This window comes from Sinohyriopsis cumingii, unplaced genomic scaffold (genome assembly GCF_028554795.1).
Source record: "Sinohyriopsis cumingii isolate HCF-2022 unplaced genomic scaffold, ASM2855479v2 utg000673l, whole genome shotgun sequence".
Lineage (NCBI taxonomy): Eukaryota > Metazoa > Mollusca > Bivalvia > Unionida > Unionidae > Sinohyriopsis > Sinohyriopsis cumingii.
The window spans coordinates 230,180-251,909 of NW_028315923.1; the positions used below are offsets into that span (position 1 = coordinate 230,180).

The 21,730-nt window shown below is 33.8% G+C and overlaps 1 protein-coding gene across 3 annotated transcripts in view; it reads right to left on the reverse strand.

Moving 5' to 3' along the window:
• Positions 1–21,730, reverse strand: part of LOC149773320 (protein mono-ADP-ribosyltransferase PARP14-like) — a 151,012-nt gene that overhangs the window by 19,353 nt on the left and 109,929 nt on the right. For all 3 annotated transcript variants that reach the window (XM_089946452.1, XM_089946451.1, XM_089946450.1), the window contains 3 exons: positions 20,619–20,833; positions 13,165–13,579; positions 8,452–8,600 (listed from right to left, as the gene is read on the reverse strand). In XM_089946452.1, coding sequence (XP_089802578.1) covers positions 8,452–8,600; positions 13,165–13,579; positions 20,619–20,833 — 779 coding nt within the window. The remainder of the gene's footprint in view (positions 1–8,451; positions 8,601–13,164; positions 13,580–20,618; positions 20,834–21,730) is intronic.

Here is a 21,730-nt window from a genome sequence, read left to right on the forward strand (position 1 = left end):
TCAAGATAAGTAATCTCTGAAAGATCCTTAAAAACATTACTTCAAGAGGTTTCTATATACATTACCATATGTACCTTTGAAAACAGTGGATTAGTATGTCACTAATTGTTTATGTGAATATATGTTGATTTACAATACTGACATCATGATTTCATCACAAGTAATAGTGAAATTTGTATTCATTCTTTAGTAAACCTCTGAGTGCCTATTCAAGAATTTTAAGTTTACAACAAACTTTGAACTTGCTTCTCCACAATGAAGGGTATCTGTGAGACAAAGCTTTTTATTCCTTTTCATTAATTGAGCACTCTATTCACTTGTTCATCTGCTATACTGGGTCATATTTGTGAATTAACAGGATAAACCACTGATTAATGTTAGAAATTTTAATAATGTAACTTACATAATACTATTTATAACACTTTTCAATTGGTCAGCTGAAACAAGTTGACCTGACACACTACCGTGACTGCTAACCCATATGTGGGTAGGATTTGCATGCCTTTCAGTTCCAGCCCCTTTATCTGATTCGACACAAAAAAATGTAATTAATGTAATAATACAAAGCAGTTCTACTTTTCACTGACTGTAACAATACAACAAACATTTTTTCAGCAAATCAGAGATCAAAAACAGTGTACACTTAATTAAGTTCGCACATAAATGCTAGCAGACATAACTGTCATTGTAGATTGACACTTAACTCAACTGAATAAATAAGACAATGAAACTGGACTAAATGAAGAAAAAAAACCAACAGGAATATCACTTAACAAAGCTAATTTAATTGGGATTTATTTCTTAAAGTGCTGCCACCAGTGGGCATTAGTGATATTTTCATGGATCAAAATTTTGATGAATATTGATACTTATAGTGCATTGCTAATATTTATATAAAAAAAAAAAATTAACAAAATATTTGATTTTAATATTATTAAAAGTTGCAAATTTCATGATATTTAGTCATATTTCCAAGCATTAACATCTTTTTTGATGACAAACCGAGTTTCATTTTACAGTTTTTATCACATTTTTCTGTTCAACCAATTCAGTAGGGTATTTTCGAGACAAAATAAAAATGGGAATTGTGCTGGAACTCCATCTTATGAGCAGGTTCATGAGTTATCCAGCTGCATACTTTTGTGAGAAAATTGCATGTCCCACCTTCCACTAACACTAACCCAACAAAAACTGGTTCTTAAATTACCAATCATAATATGATGAGAGAATAGGAAAAAGGTTCTGAGTTACTTAATTCCTCTTTCCCTACAGCTGCAAGAAGTTACCAGTAATTGGGCCTTCTGACATGATCAAAAGTGAGCGAAAGAAACTGACTTGTATCAGATTTATTCTCAGACTGGTTTTAACAAAGTTCGCAGTTGAAGACCTCCTCTCACATGCACTGCTCAAGGGTGAAATAGTGAACTCCAGCATTTTGCTACAGTAAACTCCCTAACATATCTCCTTAAGGAGAAAAGTGTACAATACCAGGAGAAGACTGGCTCTCGGCAGTCATACATGCATATTCAGAGATAACCAACCAAATTTCAACCTGTTCTGTATTGACCTGGCTGGGTTTTCAATGCTGCCAATGTAACAAAGCAAATTTCAATCTGTTCTGTATTGACCTGGCTGGGATTTCGTTGCTGCCAATGTAACAAAGCAAATTTAAATCTGTTCTGTATTGACCTGGCTGGGATTTCGTTGCTGCCAATGTAACAAAGCAAATTTAAATCTGTTCTGTATTGACCTGGCTGGGTTTTCATTGCTGCCAATGTAACAAAGCAACTTTCAATCTGTTCTGTATTGACCTGGCTGGGTTTTCATTGCTGTCAATGTAACAAAGCAAATTTCAATCTGTTCTGTATTGACCTGGCTGGGTTTTCATTGCTGCCAATGTAACAAAGCAAATTTAAATCTGTTCTGTATTGACCTGGCTGGGTTTTCATTGCTGTCAATGTAACAAAGCAAATTTAAATCTGTTTTGTATTGACCTGGCTGGGTTTTCATTGCTGCCAATGTAACAAAGCAAATTTAAATCTGTTTTGTATTGACCTGGCTGGGTTTTCATTGCTGCCAATGTAACAAAGCAACTTTCAATCTGTTTTGTATTGACCTGGCTGGACTTTCATTGCTGCCAATGTAACAAAGCAAATTTCAATCTGTTCTGTATTGACCTGGCTGGATTTTCATTGCTGCCAATGTAACAAAGCAAATTTCAATTAGTTCTAACAACTCATTAGCAAGCAGATCCTCTAACTGAAATTGCCTCAATTGCTTTGCCACTGATGCAGTAGATTTACATAGCTGCCAACCTTCCAGGCTTGCACTGAGTGAAAATAGGGATAAAAATTAGTGAATCTGGACATGAATTAGTGAAAAATACCATGACAATAACTCCATCCACTCTGACCATCAATACTACACTATATCAGGATCACAATATAACACTAAACTGCTACATATCTGCATTTCTATTTATTATGGTATTCATAAACTTCACTTGTTCTTGTGATTATTTATCAAGACATGATACTGTGGCAGACTTGAACTTCCTCAACTGCTTGATCATAAATTTGTTTTCAAAACAGTTCAGACTTCTTGCCTGCTGGTTGATCTTGGTGACTAAAATTGTTGACAAATTTTTTGCACCTGAGAAGGCCCTAAAGTCTGTCTTATTTTTCCTAAATAGAGAATATACTCTTTCACTGTCTCTGTTGCTCTGAGGAATGCACAGGAGCTGCAGCACTTTTGGTTCTTCCACAGAAAAATTTGGAAGTGATCTTCGAGTCCGGGAACATTTGTTGGAACAAATGTTTAGCATGGTCTCCAGCTGATAAAGATAGATTGTGTTCAACATGAAAACTCACAAACAATGCTTCAGCATTGGTAGCTTGTAGGTCTTCCATCGATGGCTTAAAATATTCCAGAGCTAAAATCTGTGAATTCTTAATTTTCCCAACTTCTACGTGTTTTTTTGCAACCGATGTACTTTTTCTCATCGTCTCTGCCACTATGCCGAATACTAAAATTTGTGGCACACTGTGTGCAAAAAGCAAGATGTATATCAATGTTTAATGGCAGAATGCACAGCCAATTTTTGGTATATTCCAAATTAAATTCAAGATCTTACATGCAATGCGAACGGTAATTGGTGATGCATGCACGGAGCAAAATTCCGGTTAGGCCACAGTTTCTCTCAAAAGCATTTGTAAAACTACTCCTATACATATAGATTAAAATAGGCTAAAATGCTTGCTAACGGGCCAACTGTACCAACTGGCTGTAGTTCTACTAATATCGCAACCAGCAGTACCGGACTCTTTTGGCAACTGCCAGTATCATGACTAGCGCTTAACGGGAAATCAGTTATTTTATTAAAGATTTAAAATAATTGAGAATTGGAGAGTTCATGAATTTTTTGCTTGCAGCGTGAATCTCTGAATTGTTGAAAAAGTCGTGAAATTCATGCCAAAATCGTGAGGGTTGGCAGCTATGGATTTATGCAGGATTAGCATTGTCTGCTCTGTTTTCTCATCAGTAACATCATGCAGCTTTCCATAATACAAAGAGAATTTCAAAGAGTTATGATTTCATGCAGAATTTATTTAAGGAATTTCAGAAATTCAGTATTAAATCGTTGAACATTTGATATTCTATTTATCACACAGTATTTCAAGAGATAAATATTAATAGACAAATAGAGTAACAAATAATTTCAACCTTACTTTCTGCTGCCTCTTTTGATGTACATGTAAATTACTGAGTGAAGAATAAAAATAGTCCCAGACATGAGTTAGCGTTAAGTACTGATTCAAAATATCAAACATTTTTAAATAGCAATCATTCAAAATTATACTTCAAGACAATTTCTTTACCATTCATTGAACAATTAACAAAAGTGTCATGTCCAACAGGTGAAGGGGAAAACTTCATGGTAACATAGCTTAATTGAAGTATTGAATTTAATGGTAGATGCACAAAAGCATTTGTCAAGTTTGGGAATTAATGGAGCTAAGGAGTGACGACTGTATGCAAAAGTTTTGCAGGATGTGTTACTGAGAATGGAAGACAGTACTTGTACTGGTGGACTGTATTCAGTTGGCTGTACTTACTGATTGAATGTTTTTATGGCTAGATATCTACATGATTTGCAGTGTGTTATTGAATATTAAAATTAAATGCTTCCCAGTGATGTAGTCTGGCAAATTTTGGCATGTGGAGAGGCCAGCATTCACAGACACTATTTTAAAGACAAAGCCATGTGTGCTAATTAAAACAGATTCACATTTTAACCAAGTATGTCCAGAGAGAGGCACATGTGATCCATATTACATGTCAATATCAATGTAAAGCAGACAGTCTGCATTACAACAGTTTGATAGGAATTTCTTTGCATAGATTCTGGATAATTGTGTTCAAAACCATGCTGGTATTTCTTGGTTTTACCATATTTTCAGTTTAACTAGTAACATTCCTTTGGTTTACTTATGTTCAAGTTTTAGTTTGGTGTTTGGATAATTCTGTGTTTAGTATGGTGTTTGGATAATTCTGTGTTTAGTTTGGTGTTTTGATTTTTTTATACAGGGTAAACTCATCATATTCTAACCTAAATAAAATCTACCATGTGCTTCTATGACAGATGTCCATTTGTTTCCAAGGCTCTCTTAGTTACTGACTAGAAAGTTGGCCACTATTTTGCTGATAGGAATTAGATGGGTGTTACTCACGACCAATGTTGAGGGGTGGATATGTGCTGACAAGGACTGTCCCACAGCTAAATATGTGTCAGAAGAACAAACTGTCAGTTCAGTAACAAACAAATTTATAATGAAGACACTTCCTAATCGACCACTACTAGTGCTGGGTGATGCAATTCTGATGTTGCTCATCATCCTCCCTCTTTACTGGAAGAAACATACACCTTTTAATATGGCTCTATGGTTGCTGGAGATGTAATATGTTGGCTCTGTAAAGATCACGCAGCTAATAAATCTGAGAAATTCTGCTCAGTGGCAGAGAAATCAAATGTCAGCGCACAATCAACTGATTTTTTTTCTTCAAAAAATGAACTGATATTTGTTAAGTATGTCAAAAGGTGTAAAAACTGTTGGGTTCTCAATCACAATTTTGTATGTACTTGTTTTATGAAGTTAATCCATTACTTTAATGTTTACTAATGGGTTACCTTTGTTAATTTATTATTTTTACATTCTACTGTAACTAAATCGATCTATCTATATAGTAAAAGAAGAATCAAAAACTGAAAACAACACAAATTTATTATTATAATGTTAAAAGAAGACAAAAGACATGGTATAATTTACTTGCATTTGTTAGCATGGAAGAGTTGTATTTGCAAGGTAGTGAATGTTCTCCAAACGTATTATGATTGGATGTTATGTGTAAACAATAACACCCCTTTACCAATCCATAAATGTAAGTAGCAATGAAAATGCCATTTTTTGCAACTAGGAACATTCAATGGAGTTAAAGGAATTCACGTTTATTTATATTTGTCATGTAGTTCTTCTTCATCTTTATAACATGTTATGTGCCTGTATTATGGATCTTTTTTCATGGATGTCGATCCTTAGTAATGTAATATTGATTCCAACAGTGTGTGATAATTATGTGAGAAATCTGTTGAATGCATCTTCAGCTATAAACATTGCACTAAACAGTGTTAGTTAAGTTCATTGTTATGACTCTATGGTCTTAAAATAAGTAACAAGAAAGAGCAAAAACAACAACTTTTGTGTAATTGAAAATTTTAATTTATTTCCCTACAATGCAAAGTAAAAGAATTAAAAATAACTTACAGTATCAGAACTGAAATCCTAATATCCTAAATGTTCTATCAATTCCAATACTTTTAAATAATCCAAATAAGTTTCAAAGGTATTCCGAGTGATAGTCAGTCATGTACTGATGCTTCAGCAGTACAGAAGAAATAACTATGATATAATCCCAACGTGTTTCTACAAGAATTCACGGTAATTCAAATACAGCTATTATAAATTCACATTAAATATATTAAATGAATGTTAGAGCATTATAATTCCAATGAATGATTAAATTAAATATACAAATTTCAATGAATAACTCTTCCAAGACTGTTAGTATTACTAAAATTGCCTAATTCTAAGAATTAATTTTCTTATACAGAATACTAATAAACAACAGAAAGAATATAATATGAAGCTTGTTATTTTGAAATTAATATAACTCATGTCCATGTCAGATCACATGACATACATATAGTTTTACTCAACCTTGGAACTTATGAATGAATCAATTTACGCACTTTACATGACTCAACTTTAAAGTGCAAGTTACAGTCTTGAATATTGGTATTACAAATGTATCTAATAATAAGTATTACTCCTGCGCTGAAATTGAGAATACAAGACACTTCTAGACTTTTCTAAATATTCAAATCCTATATACACTTTCTTTCGTTCTTATAACTGTAATATTATTATTTGACAACCCTATGTTAACTGAAGAAAACAACATACAAATATTTCCATCTATGCAAAATAATATTATGATTACTAAGAGATTGAATTAATTGACTGAACTCACAACTATCTGAATCACAATTAATTAGTTCCTATTCATTGTTATGTTTTGTGTGTAAGTGTATGCATATTTTCTGTAAAACCATTGGTACCAGCACTGAGATCTTTGATGTTATATTTTCTTTTTTGTTATTGCTAATGAATCCCCCAAATCATACGTTTGTTACTGCATTTGACAGTTTCTCAAAGAAATATGTCTTGAACTAAAAGTGTCATTAAATAAGTGATCCTTACAAAGACTATTACACCTATCCCTTGATAACTTGTGCATAACGGTGTCCACAAACATAGAACACCCTATAAGTGAGTCGCGAGTTACCAAGGGACCTCCAGAAATTGAAACAAATTGCTTTTACATCGAGAAAGCCGTGGCGGGGGGGAGCGGCGTTAGGGAACTGGGCTGTTTATTGACTGAATCCTCATTTTACAATCACGTCGACAATAGTTTTTAATAACGCGCTTTTTCAAATGAAGTTCTTCATTATTCTGTTTAAATAACATTTATTTTCAAAATGTCCAACATATGAAAGATCTTTCTAACTGGTTTCAACAACCATCACATGTACATGAAAAAATCTGTGTATTACATCAGTGCGTTTTGTTTTCTTGAGGAGTCTGGTTCATGTAGTGGTGTTTAATATTATCCTGCCAAATCGGGAGTCAACAGAGCAGAGAACTAGATTAACTGTTGATACATCACCAAACAAGATTCCTTTATTCAACAATATACGACATTTATTTCGTGAGACAATCGTCTGCATCAAAACATAATTTTTGTATTGTTCAGTTAGTACAATATTGATGTTGTGATTTCATTGGAAAATATAATGAAACATCTTATCATCCTTGAGGATATCTATCAGTGCCAGTTCAAGAATTCTCTAAAACTCGCTTGCCCACAATGGTCCATATCTGTTTAATCAAGCTCTCTCTTTTACGAAGTATTCATTTCGCTTGGCTGCCTTGTTATCTTTGATCGCAGTTATGAAAGAGTCGGTTAATTTAAGGTAGTTTGTGTTACATATACAATAACATTTATAAGTGTTTGATTGATCAAATGATGTGAGTTCATCCGACATACGACTGGGGCCACTAGACTTTAAGTTTGTAGGATTTTCATGCCTTTTAGCTTTTCTTTTATTCCACCTCCTTTATATGATTCAAAAGACATAATTAACTTCATAATACAAAGGAGGCCATCTTTTAATTTAGTGCAACAATACAACAAATACTTCCAGAAGTCAGTTATCAAAACATGGTCGGCACTTAATTAGGTTCTCAGAGAAATGCTCGTGGACATAGCTGTTACGGTAGATTGACGCATTTTACGTTTAATTACAAGAGGACACATTGCATTTATGATGATTACACTTAAAAGGAACTAAAAGATAAACTAGAACACAAATTTAAATATATATCTAAAAATTACTGTATTTGTATTAATAATTAAAGTACTGCCTCCACTCAGCGTAAGTGACATTTTCATTGAATGAAATTTCCTTACATATCGTTAATTGCGGTGTACTAGGAATGTCGCTTGGAAAGAAAATGTAAAAAGTTGTAAGACCTATTTTTAAATTTGATATTTCAAAGTGTTGATTAAAATTTCCAGGTCCTACCAACCGTTTTTGACAATAAAATGAGCAATACACCAAAATTTCCGTTACCAATTTTGATTGTGATTTTCTTCAATTTCAACAAATAGGGATCAATTTTTGGGGTATCTTCTAGTTTAAAAATGGGATCCACGCCTAACCCCGCATTATAAGTGGGTTCACGAGTTATCAGGGTGTGTTATCGAGGGAGTGGTGTACTGTGAAAATAATACACACAATACAGATACACATAACATCTGTGAATCTACTACCTTCACGATAGTCCTTGTTCCTACTGACTGTAGAAACTTCTGTTGTACATCTTGGTATTCCTTATCAGAGCTTTGCAGATTGACCACTTTGAGGTTTTCAGTTTGTGCCATCTTTGTCCATGTTGAAGGTAAATCAAAGGCAGTCATCTCTGCAGCAAATTTGGGAGAGAATTAGAATACAATTTCACACAAAATCCCTTCTTAATGAACATCTGTTACATATATGCTTAAAACAAGTTCAGTGAATTTCAGAAAGAAACTGTATTCAAATTTTACCATTTACATACAATTCAGGAAGAACCTAGACTCAATATTCATGGTCCTCTTATCCCAGTTGTAAAGGACATCAAATCTGTTGGACTTACTTTTATCACATTCCTTCTGCACATCAGATAATTCATGGGCTACTTAGGTACCTTAGAATCAAATGTGAAAAAGACCTGGATTTAACCTTAAGTGTGGAAAGACACAGATTGGGAAGCACACTGGAGGGTCTTACTTCAGTTGTACAAGAGTTATAGTACGAGTTCAACTTGACCACGGTTCAGTTGTGCATGGATCAGGTCACAAGTCTTACCTCAGATGCTTATGATGATTTACTACTAGAAAAAATCATGGACTTTTATATATATAACAAAATTTGTATATATTTTTTAAGGATTTTATATTTTATAACTTTATCTTATGTACCTTTTAAAGGATTTTAATATCTTTACCTTCATCTCACAGGACTACCTGTTTATGTTTATCTGGAGGCTTAGAGTTTATCTTCAGAAAACTCTGGCAACTTTAACTTTAAACTTTTATAACTTAACTTTTTAATCAGCAATAAATAGCTAGGAATGTGCTGATACATACTGTATAAATGAACAGCATATTTTACATTGTTATAAATTTTAAAACTCTCAAAAAAACTGAAAGACAGCTAGCATTCTGCTGACATGCCAGTTTACCCTATACATACATGCATGGATGCATGCATACATACATACATACATACATACATACATACATACTGTACCTTTTAAATTGTTATATATTTGTATTACTCTCCAGAAAAGTGAAAGAAAACTTGTAAACAGGGGATCTAAGGAATTCTTTCATTGTAGCAGCAAAACATATGACAGGAACACCATGCATGCATTAAATCTTTCTTGAATAAAATTCAGAGCAACTGGTCTAAACTAAATCTCAGGCAGTTTTGAAAAGTCCATCCTCCTGATGCCAAAATCCCATAATTTAATGCATATATTCAACCAATGCTAAATTATTACCTTAATGTACGGGAAAACTACTCTAGAAAAGACCTTGACTGAAATTAAAATTACAAATAAAAGCAGAATGCATAAATCAAGAAAAATATTTGATGCACTTTCATAAATCCTGTTAAAAAAATTATATTGAATGCAAACTGACAAAAAATTTTGACTAACATAAAGCTGTATTAGTATACAAATCTCTAAATGGAAATGCAACACGATATGAACAAGCCATGTTTAGCTAGATACAATGAAGTTATGCCTTACACTCTACAGAAGCTGGAAATCTGCTACCAAAGCCTAAATACAGCAATTCAAGAACTTAGTTTTTCTCAGATTCTTGCCTGGCACAGCTAGCGTTCAAATATAAAACATTCTCTCAAAGCTTTTAAAAATAATTGCTTTAGCTATCTGTTAAATAAGAACTGAGTATTGTTTAAACGAATGTATATAATGTACATGAGTAGCTTGTAGAGAAGGCCTCAGAGCTGTATAGTTCTAGTATTATTATTATTATTATTCTCTAACTTGATCTTATTTTGTTATTTTAATTTTTTTAAAAGTAGAATAGTTAAATGGCATGACATATGTTTTTCTTTCTGTATCAGATCACAGATTAAAACCATTGTAAAAGTTTGAATGGCTTGACATATTGCTCTTATTAAAATTTGGTTCTCCTATGTTTCTTATTGTAAGTAACAGTGGCTTTACCGTAATGTAATTCATACTTATTGGAAAGATTTTTTTACATCAATAAGAACTCTTTGAAATTTGGCATAAATTAGGTGTTGATTGATTGGCATTTAATGGCATACAGTAGTCCCCTTCTTGAATGGCACCCCTGACCAGCGGCCACCCGCTTCTTACAGCCAGAATCCCTTGGCACCGATGAGTTTGTCTTCAAAAGTACCCCTCAAGAACGGCCACCCCTCTAATGTGACCAGCAGCCAGCATATTAGTACAAAAATGTAAAATGTTCCATTCACAAGTGGTCAATTTTTATTTCAAATGTATCCAGAACCAATAATTAATTCATATCGTGATGTATGGTAAGTAATCAGATTATCTCTATCATTGATACATGTCTCCCCATGTCAAGTTTCCGTTACTGAAAGAAGTGTTGACTAAAGTACATGTAACACTAAGATTAATATTATATTATTGTCTATAAAAACCGACGTTTACAGAAAATGGGCTGAACAATGTTATGATAGAGTTTTGGGCTTCAAACATCTGTCAAGTGCTTCTCTTTGATGATTACAACTGTATATAATTGTCAAGATCATAACAGGGTCAGCATAGGCTAAAAATAGATTTTGTTCATTAGCACACACACACACAGAAATTAACCTTGAACAAAACAGAGTACCAGACAAAGACTGAAAAATCATGTGACAACAAATTTATCGCTTCCTTTATGAAGATGGCATTTCGTCCACTCTACAAAAGTTCTGTCTGCATATTTAAATCGCATACAGTTAGCAACATCTGAAAAAATCATTACCAAACTTTAACATGTCACCACATAGAAGAAAGTCAGTTATTCTACTCGACAACATCCATTGAGGTGAGATGGGGGGACTTGCCAAACAATTTTATGTGGAAAAGACTTAAATAAAACAATTTTATGTTGAAAAGACTCGAATAAACAATGTCATAACTGATAAGGTGGTTATTCAGCAGCAGTGGGAAAATGGAGCAAATGGAAAGAGAAGTATGTATGTACCAAGATTTAAATAACATTTTTGAATGGTTTTGCTATGTGCATGACAACAATACCTGCTCACATATCACGCTTACACTAAGAATAAGAACGATTAATGTATATTCAGTTGAAATATGTCTATTATTATAAAAGAAGAACGTTTTTAATAATTAATGTTACTTTTAAACAAAGATAGTAAATGAAGATATTAAATGCTTTGAAGACCTCAGTGCAAATATGAATGTCAAGCTTCATGACTGTCCTCAAAGTGGAAATAGAAAGTGACAAGATTTTCAATAGAGCCATACTGAATATCAAAGGAACATAATTTTCAGTTAGGACCAGCACTATCTTAGAAGAAGGAATCTGCATGGATGACAACTGACGATAATCCAAATACCATTGCACACAGACACACAAAAGACAACAGTAATATAAACAACACTGCCATCAATATTTGCACAGCTAACGATATAAAGCATCTGGGAAACACATAAATGGATTTGAACACTTATGTTGGACAGTTTCCTAAATAGATCAATCAACAGCCCAAAAAATGTTGCTCAGTATAAAAAGCAGACTGCAGCAAGGTTATTTGTCACTCAGTAACTAACCTGTTAAACTAGCTCTTCCATCCCAGTTATAAACAGTTTCTGAATACTGATGACTTTAAGGATTTTAGTTTCATTAACTGGTTACCTCCACCACCTGAATAATGTAGCTCACTGCAGAGAGTAGATTGTTGAAGGATTGTCTATAGTTGAAGAACTGGTCTGTTGACCAAGATCCTTTTCTAATTTCATGTATAAATGTACACAACAACCACTATAACTTTTCCTGTTTCTGATATTATGTTATTACTTAGAAACAGTTGATCCAAAAACAGGCATCAAGTAAAATTTATCTCTTTATTATAACTTTGACTATTTCTGGTATATATATCACTGCCATCTCACCTCTGTCTGCGTGGGTTCGAGTCCAAGTCTCGGCTAGCGTGGGTACGTGGGAAAGCCTGCCAGTAGCTTCTCGTGGGTCGGTGGTTCTTCCCTGGGTTTTCCAGGGTTCTTCCTCCACCAGTTATACTGGCCGCCATGTATAGCAAATCTTGTACTGGAAAATGGCGTTAAACCCTACAACAACAACAATTTCTGGTATATAGTTTTGAAGAAGCTGCCATCATAACATTTGACAAATAATGGAGTAAAATTAAAGTGATACAGACTCCTGCATGTACACTACAGCCAAAAAGTCAAAGACAAGAGGCAAGAAATGAAACCTTCATAAAAGAATCAGTTAAATGGCACAGAGCAAATTCATAAACCAGGCAAATTCACGAATTAGTTTTAGTTTATCTTTAACTTTGCTAACAATGTTTTTCACCAAAAAAAATGTCCAAGATATGGATAAAATTAGCTGAAAATCTAATATGGTTACCTACATATGCCTAGAAACATGACAACAAAATTACACTGGTCTATGTCAAAAGGGTGTTGTTTCCCCAGTATGCATGGACAAAAGATAGGATGGATTGGAATCAAATTAAGATGGCCACTTTATATGGAATAAGGATATAATTACTATAAATTAGGTTTAGCTTATTTCGAAATATGACATACTGGATTTGTTTGGCCAGAATGTTTCCAGGTCCATTGTCTGAAACAGTTTTAGAAACAGTGAAGAGCGTATTCAATAAAAGTTAAACAAGTGTAATTCATATTACTCCAAACTATTGTGCAATGATACTGGTACCTTGTATGAGGTCCTTTCTGACAACTGTGACAGCGTCGCTAGGATCCTTGATAGAAAATTCTTCCATCTTGTTAAAATCAATCTTGTATTCCTCTTTATCACTGGTAAAGAATGTGACAAATGCTTTCTGGTCCTTGTAGGCAGTCTCAATGAGCAAATTGAGATCAGCTGGGTATTCTCTCAGCTCAGAACTTTCTGTAGTAATTTCAATATAGTGCCATTGGACAAGCTTTTTCAGCAGTTCTGCACTCCTCTTGTCTTGTTCTTTTTTATCAGCTTCTCGTATAAGTCTATGGATTCCGTCTGATACTTTCATAATTCCATCAGCTACCCCCTCAATTGTAATTCTTCCAATCTTGAGATCCACTGTAATTTGTATATCCCATTGCTGTGCAAGTCTCTGTAGCTTTGAAACCTGAAAAAAGTAGCAAGAGAAGTATAACAAGCAGCTGCACTTCATCATTTGGGTGACAAAATACTGTATGTTAAACGAAAAAGTTAATGGCCATGAGGTTTCCATAATGTACTCATAAGTTGAGTCTAATTATATGCACAAACCCTGATTTGCCATTACACAAAGTGCTGGCAGATCTGGGTCTATGCAGTTTGATATAAGTAATCAGTAGAATCAAGAAGAAAGACCCTGATCTGCTGGCACCTTATGTGATGGCAGATCAGGGTCTATATTGTTTAAATTAGGACTTGTATGCAAGTACAGAAGGCAAATATACCTTGAAATGTTTTCTTAAATGCTCTAGGTAAACAAAATGATTTTGGTGGCTGCTGAAAAAAGCAAAGGTTACTCAGTTTCAATTATGCTATATATATATATATATATATATATATATATATATATATATATATATATATATATATATATATATATATATATACATTTAAGGACTAATTATGGTGTTTTTGGTTTAAATTTATTTTTGACTGTTCCATACCTGAAATCCACATAATTGCTGTGTTATTTATAAATACTTTGTGTTCTAAAGTATGACTCTCAAGAAAGTTGCTGCCGGAATATCCTGCCCCTAATATGTATGTGAAAATGAGAAGGAAGAACTCGATAATGTAGATATTAATAGTGATGGGAATTTGCTATACATCAGTCTTGTGGAAATTAAAAAACTGAAATAACTAATGCTAAATCTGACAGCCAATAAAAGCTATTTCTGTTGACATTTTTATTCTTCCATGCCTGATAACCTCATATTTGCTGTCTTATAAATTTACTGTTATATCATTTTCAAATTATTGTGTTCAAAAATAAGACCATTATAAAAGTAAATGTGTGCATTACCTGTCCCAGACATGTATGTGAAAGTTGCATAATAAACAATGAACTGGATAATGAAGAAATTCATAGTGTATGGAAATTGTTAAAGGTTGGTCTTACGGATATTTAAGAAACTGAAATGACTAATATGCACCAACAGTCAAAACTGTCATCAGCAGAACGAGAGAAGAAAATGAAAAACAAATCATGACAAGTATTTGAATGAATTATGAATTTCAAATAAATGCATTCGAATGCTGAAGTATGATTGTAGCAACTTTTCTAACTTTTATATTATATAAACCACAGTGAGAAAATAATATCTGATCCTTAATTTTAGCTGATAATATCAAACTTTTCTAAACTTAACTACAATTCTTTCTCCCTTTAAATTTAACCCCTTATCTTATACAATTTAACCTTGCAATTTCAACTTGATACTTGTTGCTCTTATTTCTTCATAAATCTATTATGAAACGATTTAATGAAGATGTGTGCATGCAGTTCAAATTTCTTTTTGCAGTGAAGGAGGATGCATTTTTCCAATGTTCTTCTTTTCTCTCTCTTACTCTTGCTCTCTCTCTCCCTCTCTCTCTCTCAAAATTATGTTCTAATTATTCCTTGCCTAAATGGTATGTCTCAATTATTTTTTCATCATAAGAAAGATTTGGGATTGTTTCTTGCAATATGATGGAGAAAGAACCAAAATCCTTCAATGGGACTGACAAGTCTATTGGCTGAAAAGAACTGCTAGAAATTCAATGCAAAACCATTTCTTCCTTTTAAACTGCAGACTGATGAAACCATCTTTGATATTCTTCAGTGGACACAATGGATTTCAACAAAATGGCATCATAAGAAGTCATCTCATGAAACCCCATGTAGATAAGACTCTGTTTTGTGTGTGTGTGTGTATGTGTGATTTGGATTTTTAACGTAGCTTTAAAAAAATTTCAGTCATATTGTTATGATGTCTGCAGTGTGGCAGCTTACAGTGATGTCTAGCACTAGGGCATCATTCTGCAGACATGTAACATCATGTCTCACCCAGTCATAGCAGCCTGACACCAGGCCAACCAGTCCAAACACTAACTCTAAATGCTGAGTACCCAGCGAAGCAGCTGTTAGTACCATATCTATAAGTCTTTGGCATGACTCAGCCGGGGTTCAAACCAGCAACCTCCTGCATGGAATACTATTACTCCATGTAAATAGTACACAGTTGCCCATGGAATACTATTACTCCATGTAAATAGTACACAGTTGCCCATGAAATACTATTACTCCATGTAAATAGTACATCTTTGCAAATGGATTACTATTCTCTGGGAAAGTTGATACAGTTGTCATGGAGATGACTGAAAGGTTGAGGTAGTAAGAGATAACTGCAAATCTATGGCTTAGTTATTAACTGATTAATAATAGGTAGGGTCATTTTGTGTTGCTAGTCCTACATGTATGAGCACTTATCTAGATGAGTGACAGATCATTTGACTAAGTACCACAGGCAAAGGACATAAAGTGGAACAACCCCATTTCTTGGAAGTAAGGAATATCAGAGATGCAAGCTGGAGACACAAGAGCCTTGCACGAGACTAGTGAAATTGAATTTTATTCAAATGTGTAATCTAGGAAAAGCAAGGTATGATTACTTCATAGAATGGAATGGTAAAGTAGGGAGCACTACAGAAGTGTAATTCTTTTTTAAGGCAAAATATCAATATACAGCCATCATCTAACATAAATATTGTCAGGATCTGACACGATATTTAGTGTGATATATGAAAATAAATTTCAATGCCTGAACAACAGTACCATCTAGTTTCTAATGAGCGCAAAGATCAACATAACGAAATCTGCATCACCTTCAAACCATCCAATGAACTTATGAGAGCAGAAAAGCATACATCTGCAAGTTAATGCTGAATTGAACTTGTCTGTACAAGAAATAATGACAATTAGGTTTTACCAGTAAAACATGTACTACCCTGGGTGGAAGGCACTTTCAAATTCAACCAACCCACAACAGAAGCAATTAAAAAAAATTATGATCCATCGTCAGATATGTTTTAATTGAAAAACACTGCCCCCTACATAAGCATATTTTTTTAACATAATTTCTGGCTATGGGTTGGTGGGCAGTAGAAGCAATTTTAATGTTGGGTTGGGGACAGAAACAATTTAATGACAGCTGGCTGGAGGTAATCTACTGAATTCTTACAGATCATATAATCTACTGCATATTTTTATTTGTATTCATTCATTATAATCAATCTTTTGTCATTTTGTTTGTTTGTCTGTCATCCTTGTATGTCCCTGATACTGTGAAATCACAAATTTTCATGGTGGCTTATTATTTGAAGATGTCACTGATCAGTCCCTTAATACCTACTAATTTAACATCTATGAATACAGATTTTATAATAGGGATTTCTATTCTAATACAGAAATCATGAATTTGTATCCTTACTAAACTGTTTGTTTACTAAAGTGATCACAATGTTTTGCTATTTTTCTTTGTTTTCAGGCACAACCATAGGCTTACTCCATATCTGACAGCTAATTAAAATGTTGTTAAAAGAATTAAAAATTTTCTAACAATTCAGTTGGACTCGGATTATATACATGATTCATATTCAATAAACAGGTTCTAAAATTGATGTGTTTATTTTGGAGCCATGTTCCTCCATCACATTCAAGATCTGAATATACTAAAGGTGAAATTAGTACAGTTGCATCCTAAATTACTATCAAGGCTACTTCAAACGTTATTTAATGTGAGACTTTAATGCCAGAAGTCATGGCTTCAGTGATTTTTGGGTTTAAAAAAATGGATTTCTTCTCAAACAACTCAATTCAGTGAAGATTACATTGTTTTTTAATGAAACTGTGAGAATTCTTGATGTGTAAAAATTGCACAAGAAACAAACATCAGATCAGTAAATTAATACCATGGGAAAATACTGATAGGAATATGCAGAAATAATGATATTACTATTTAAATGGAATATGTGGTGACAATACAAGTACTGGTTCAACAACTTTGCAAAATACATCTTGTAGAACTATTCTGTTGTTTCCAACAACACTAATATGGCAATAATTTCTGCAAACATGAAGCTGACCAATGTTTTACATTAGTCCCTTGCTAATTAATGGTTTTAGATTTTACAACAAAACTAAGCACATTTTACCATTTGACAATAATACTTGATTACAAATATTTAGATTGCAAGAAAATAGAAGTTACAATTTTACTAAAAGTACTGGTACCAGTAAGACTAAAGGAGATGGTAAAAAAAGAATCAGGATGAACAGATTTGTAGTGTAGTAAAGAATCCATATATCTGAATGACATCAAGTATTTTGTCATCAATTTCATCATCAGTTAATGATATTGCTTCAAAATGTTGTGTACTAGATAATAGTAATCCAATTTGTAATACAAATGCCAAATGATGGCTTGGAACTAAGTGCCAAAAGGTCTGCAGAAAATATCACCATGATCAAAATATAAATAGGAAGAACCGAACACAAACAGGACAAATTTTATCCGTCTTGCTTTGAGTTTACACAGATCAGTCAGTCTCTCATGAGAGCATGTACTTCATTTTGTAAAACATTTGCATGATATGAAAGTTTGTCTCGTTATTCTTTTGTTGCCATAGTGGTTCTCCCAACTAGAGATCTGCACACACTTTATTATGTTGTATGGGGATTCTCTGATGTTCTCTGTGAGCATTAATCTGCTAATTGTTTCTCAATTTAATATGATCCTCCTCCTCTGTGTACAAATATTATTCTGTGCTGTGAACTCCTTTCATTGCCTGCTGTCTGAAACGCATATTCATAACTAGCTTAACAAGTTACTGTTCTTTATGGTTGTGCAATTTTCAACATCTCACAGGTATGGTCCCATGGGTATCCTCTCTTGGATATCTCTGTTCCAAAAGGAAAAGTTTTCCAGAGATCTCACAAGGATTTTAAAAATAGAAGTCCAGGACCCCAATTTTGGTAAAAATAGAGTCCCACCAGCAAAAGTTGCAGTCCCCTCCCAGAAAACTATGCAAATTATAAGAACTATTGGTTGCCATTGAGTTTAATTTTTACATTCTTTATAACACTGACAGCTATTGTTTATCCATCAGATTGAGTCTGAATTTTGTCAATCCAGGGAAGGTCTTATTCAAAGCACTAGGCTAGGCATCACACAATTTCTTACACTTGGCTACTGTCCCTAACCAAACTATCAGTTCTAGCAACTTCAGCACTCTCCTGAATCTCATTACAATCTTCGTCAGTTTGCCACTGAACCCCAAAATACTCATTCAAGTCTAAGTCTCAACAAGTCATGATTCCGAGGTCATGTGCAATGCTTATTCCGTTACACTTGGAAATGAACTCAATAATGAAAGCTTAAGTTGTTTATTTGATGCACAGTTATAAATGACCACATGTACATCTCTGGGTCTTTCTGCCTCTGAATTCAAGCACTGTAAATATCAGTAGATTTTCCCACCCAGCTGCCAGTCAAAGCCTTTGATCTTGCCACCCAGCTATTGCAGCATGTTCTTTTGATGTACTCTTATAATGGTGATGTACAAGGAGGGTGAGGCTTTCAGCCACTAAATTCTGTCATTGTAAATATCAGCACAGCTAACTGATCAACACATTTTCCCACTAAGCAGGTGGCTGAAGCAGGACTGGCAAGTCTTTAAATTTTTCCACCCACTAAATGTGTATGAAGGACACTCACCTTTGTGATTTTCTGCATCCCCAATAAAAAATTGGCATCCAAATATGCGTGATTAAGCATTTCCGCGAGCTCTGAGTTTTCACTAACATGAACTGTGCCATAGATTCATTTCCTTGTATCAGTGCTTTGCTGCCTCTTATGCCAGATTTTTTTCTCTTCCATAATTCTGTATTAGGGTTTTAAGTCCAACATTCCCATAGTCTGCTTGTTGAGACATGGGTATCTTGAATAAATGTAACTGGCATATTGTCTATCCATCATATACATCGGACTCACACTCAACATCAACTTTGGGCTCGAAATCACACACTAGTATTTCCAATGACATTTTCCCAATATCCAACAGATCGATATACATGAAATTCATTGTCATCATTTCTATCACCAGCCAGTATTTGCCGACTGAAAATGTTGTCTGAAGACAAACCCTGTTGTGATTCAGCCATTTTGGTTTCCTGTGTGGCCTTTATTTTGAAACATACATTTGTAAAACTTCCATTATGAAAATAAGATTAAAACTAATATAAAATGCTCATTCCAGGGCCCAATGAACCAATCAAATTTAGTTTAGCAGCCATTCATGTCAAACTGAAGTATCTCACTAACTGGATGTCCCATCAAGCACTGCAAGACTGCTACTGGCAGTGCAAATTACATTGCAAAATGCACTTTTCAAGTTAAAAGTTTAATAAAAATTGCATACTATGCAAAGCACGTTTTATATCCACGATGTTGACATAATTTGCAAAATGCGTATCAGTGCTTTAAAAGTAAACAAATTCGTACAAATTACGTGTACTCACATGTAATGGCATAATTTTCTGACTCAATGTTTTATTCACATTAGACAACTAGGAGAGTATTAGATGCAATTTTAAATATATATTTGGGTTTTTTTTTCTGACAAGCCTACCAGCGATTTTTCATTTTGTTAACACAGCCCACAACAGAAGTGATTTTCCTAACCAACCTTCCATTGTCAGAATCAAAATAGTTTGAAACACAACCTCCTACAGAAGTTTTTCTGAAGTGCCATCCATGGGTGGATATATGTTTTACTGGAACAGCCCTTAGGAGAAATTCATGACTGAATCATAAATATCAGTAAGTGGATGCCAACTGACATTAATCTGATAATAGATTTTAAAGTCAAAAACTTTGTGCATTTTCGTTTGTCACCTCAACATCTGAAGGGGCATAGATACTACTTGTGTTCATCCATCACAGACTGGTTACTTTTTGTGTTCAAGTGAATTCAAGCAAGGTGGGGATGGAGCAAAAGATGTACAGGAGGAAGGACATGTGCAAACAGCTTTCATTGGGCAACTGAGCAACCATTAATGTCGAGTCATGATGTTGTTGGAAGTGGATTATATACATTAGAAAAAGAATTTAAATGAACTGCTAATTTACCTGATCTGGAGAAAAAGTCTTGATTACTGACTCTGTAAAGTGAATTTTATTAAAGTCGTTTTTAATAAGATGATCTAGTTTATTTATAGCAACATCAAGATGTTGTTTTTCCCAGGCATACACGTCAATCCAAACTGTAGAGGGCAGTTCAACTGGTGTCATCATTTGTGGTGATTTCAATGGCACTTTCCTTGGAGCTTGTTCATAACTACCACCTGGTGCCAAAAAGAAATATAGATTAGAATGATTCCAATCTTTACTCTGTAAGGATACAATATCATATTCTGATTTTAAAACCAGTCAAGCAAGTTGAAATTTTTTGAATTTTAATACACCAAAAATTATAAAAACTCTATTGATTGTCTCTGTGGCCTTATCAACACACTTCTAAACAATTTATGTGCTCTTGACGTCTTACTTACAAACCACAGAACTGCTTGGTATGTTTCATCTCTTCTATTTAAATCATTAAACTTTAGTCCCACATCTGTGTTATCATGCTCACAAGAAGTTACATCAAAACCTGACTCAAGACCTTTGATCTAAAAAATTAATGACCAAGGACCAACTATCAACTTGTTTATTTGAATGCAAATAATCATATATGTATGTATGTATGTATGTATGTATGTATGCATGCATGTATGTTTGTATAGTATGTATGCTGTATCAATCATATACCATGTCATGTATAAAGTTTTCATTAAGAGAAAATGAGGCTTGCCGAGTTTCCTTTTAATGACAAATTTATACAAGTGGTATATCATTGATACAGCATACATACTATACATATATTTTATCTATATCACATACAAATACATATATTTACCATTTGAATGGAGTCATAGCGACAAGCAACTGTGTGTTGACTAGGTGAATTAACTCACATTCCTGCCAAGTGCATCCACAACAAAACATAGTTCTGTCTTTTTGTGCCTATTCACAATCACCTTCTCATATTAATAAGTTGATTGTTTTCATTTTTGAGTTTCTGTTTTTATTCACAATGATTAAATCAATATAAGTTACACTAATGATTTATACATGAAAGATGGTTTAATGAAGAAAGCAGACCACTAGGCATACAGACACATAAATTCTTGGATATGAAC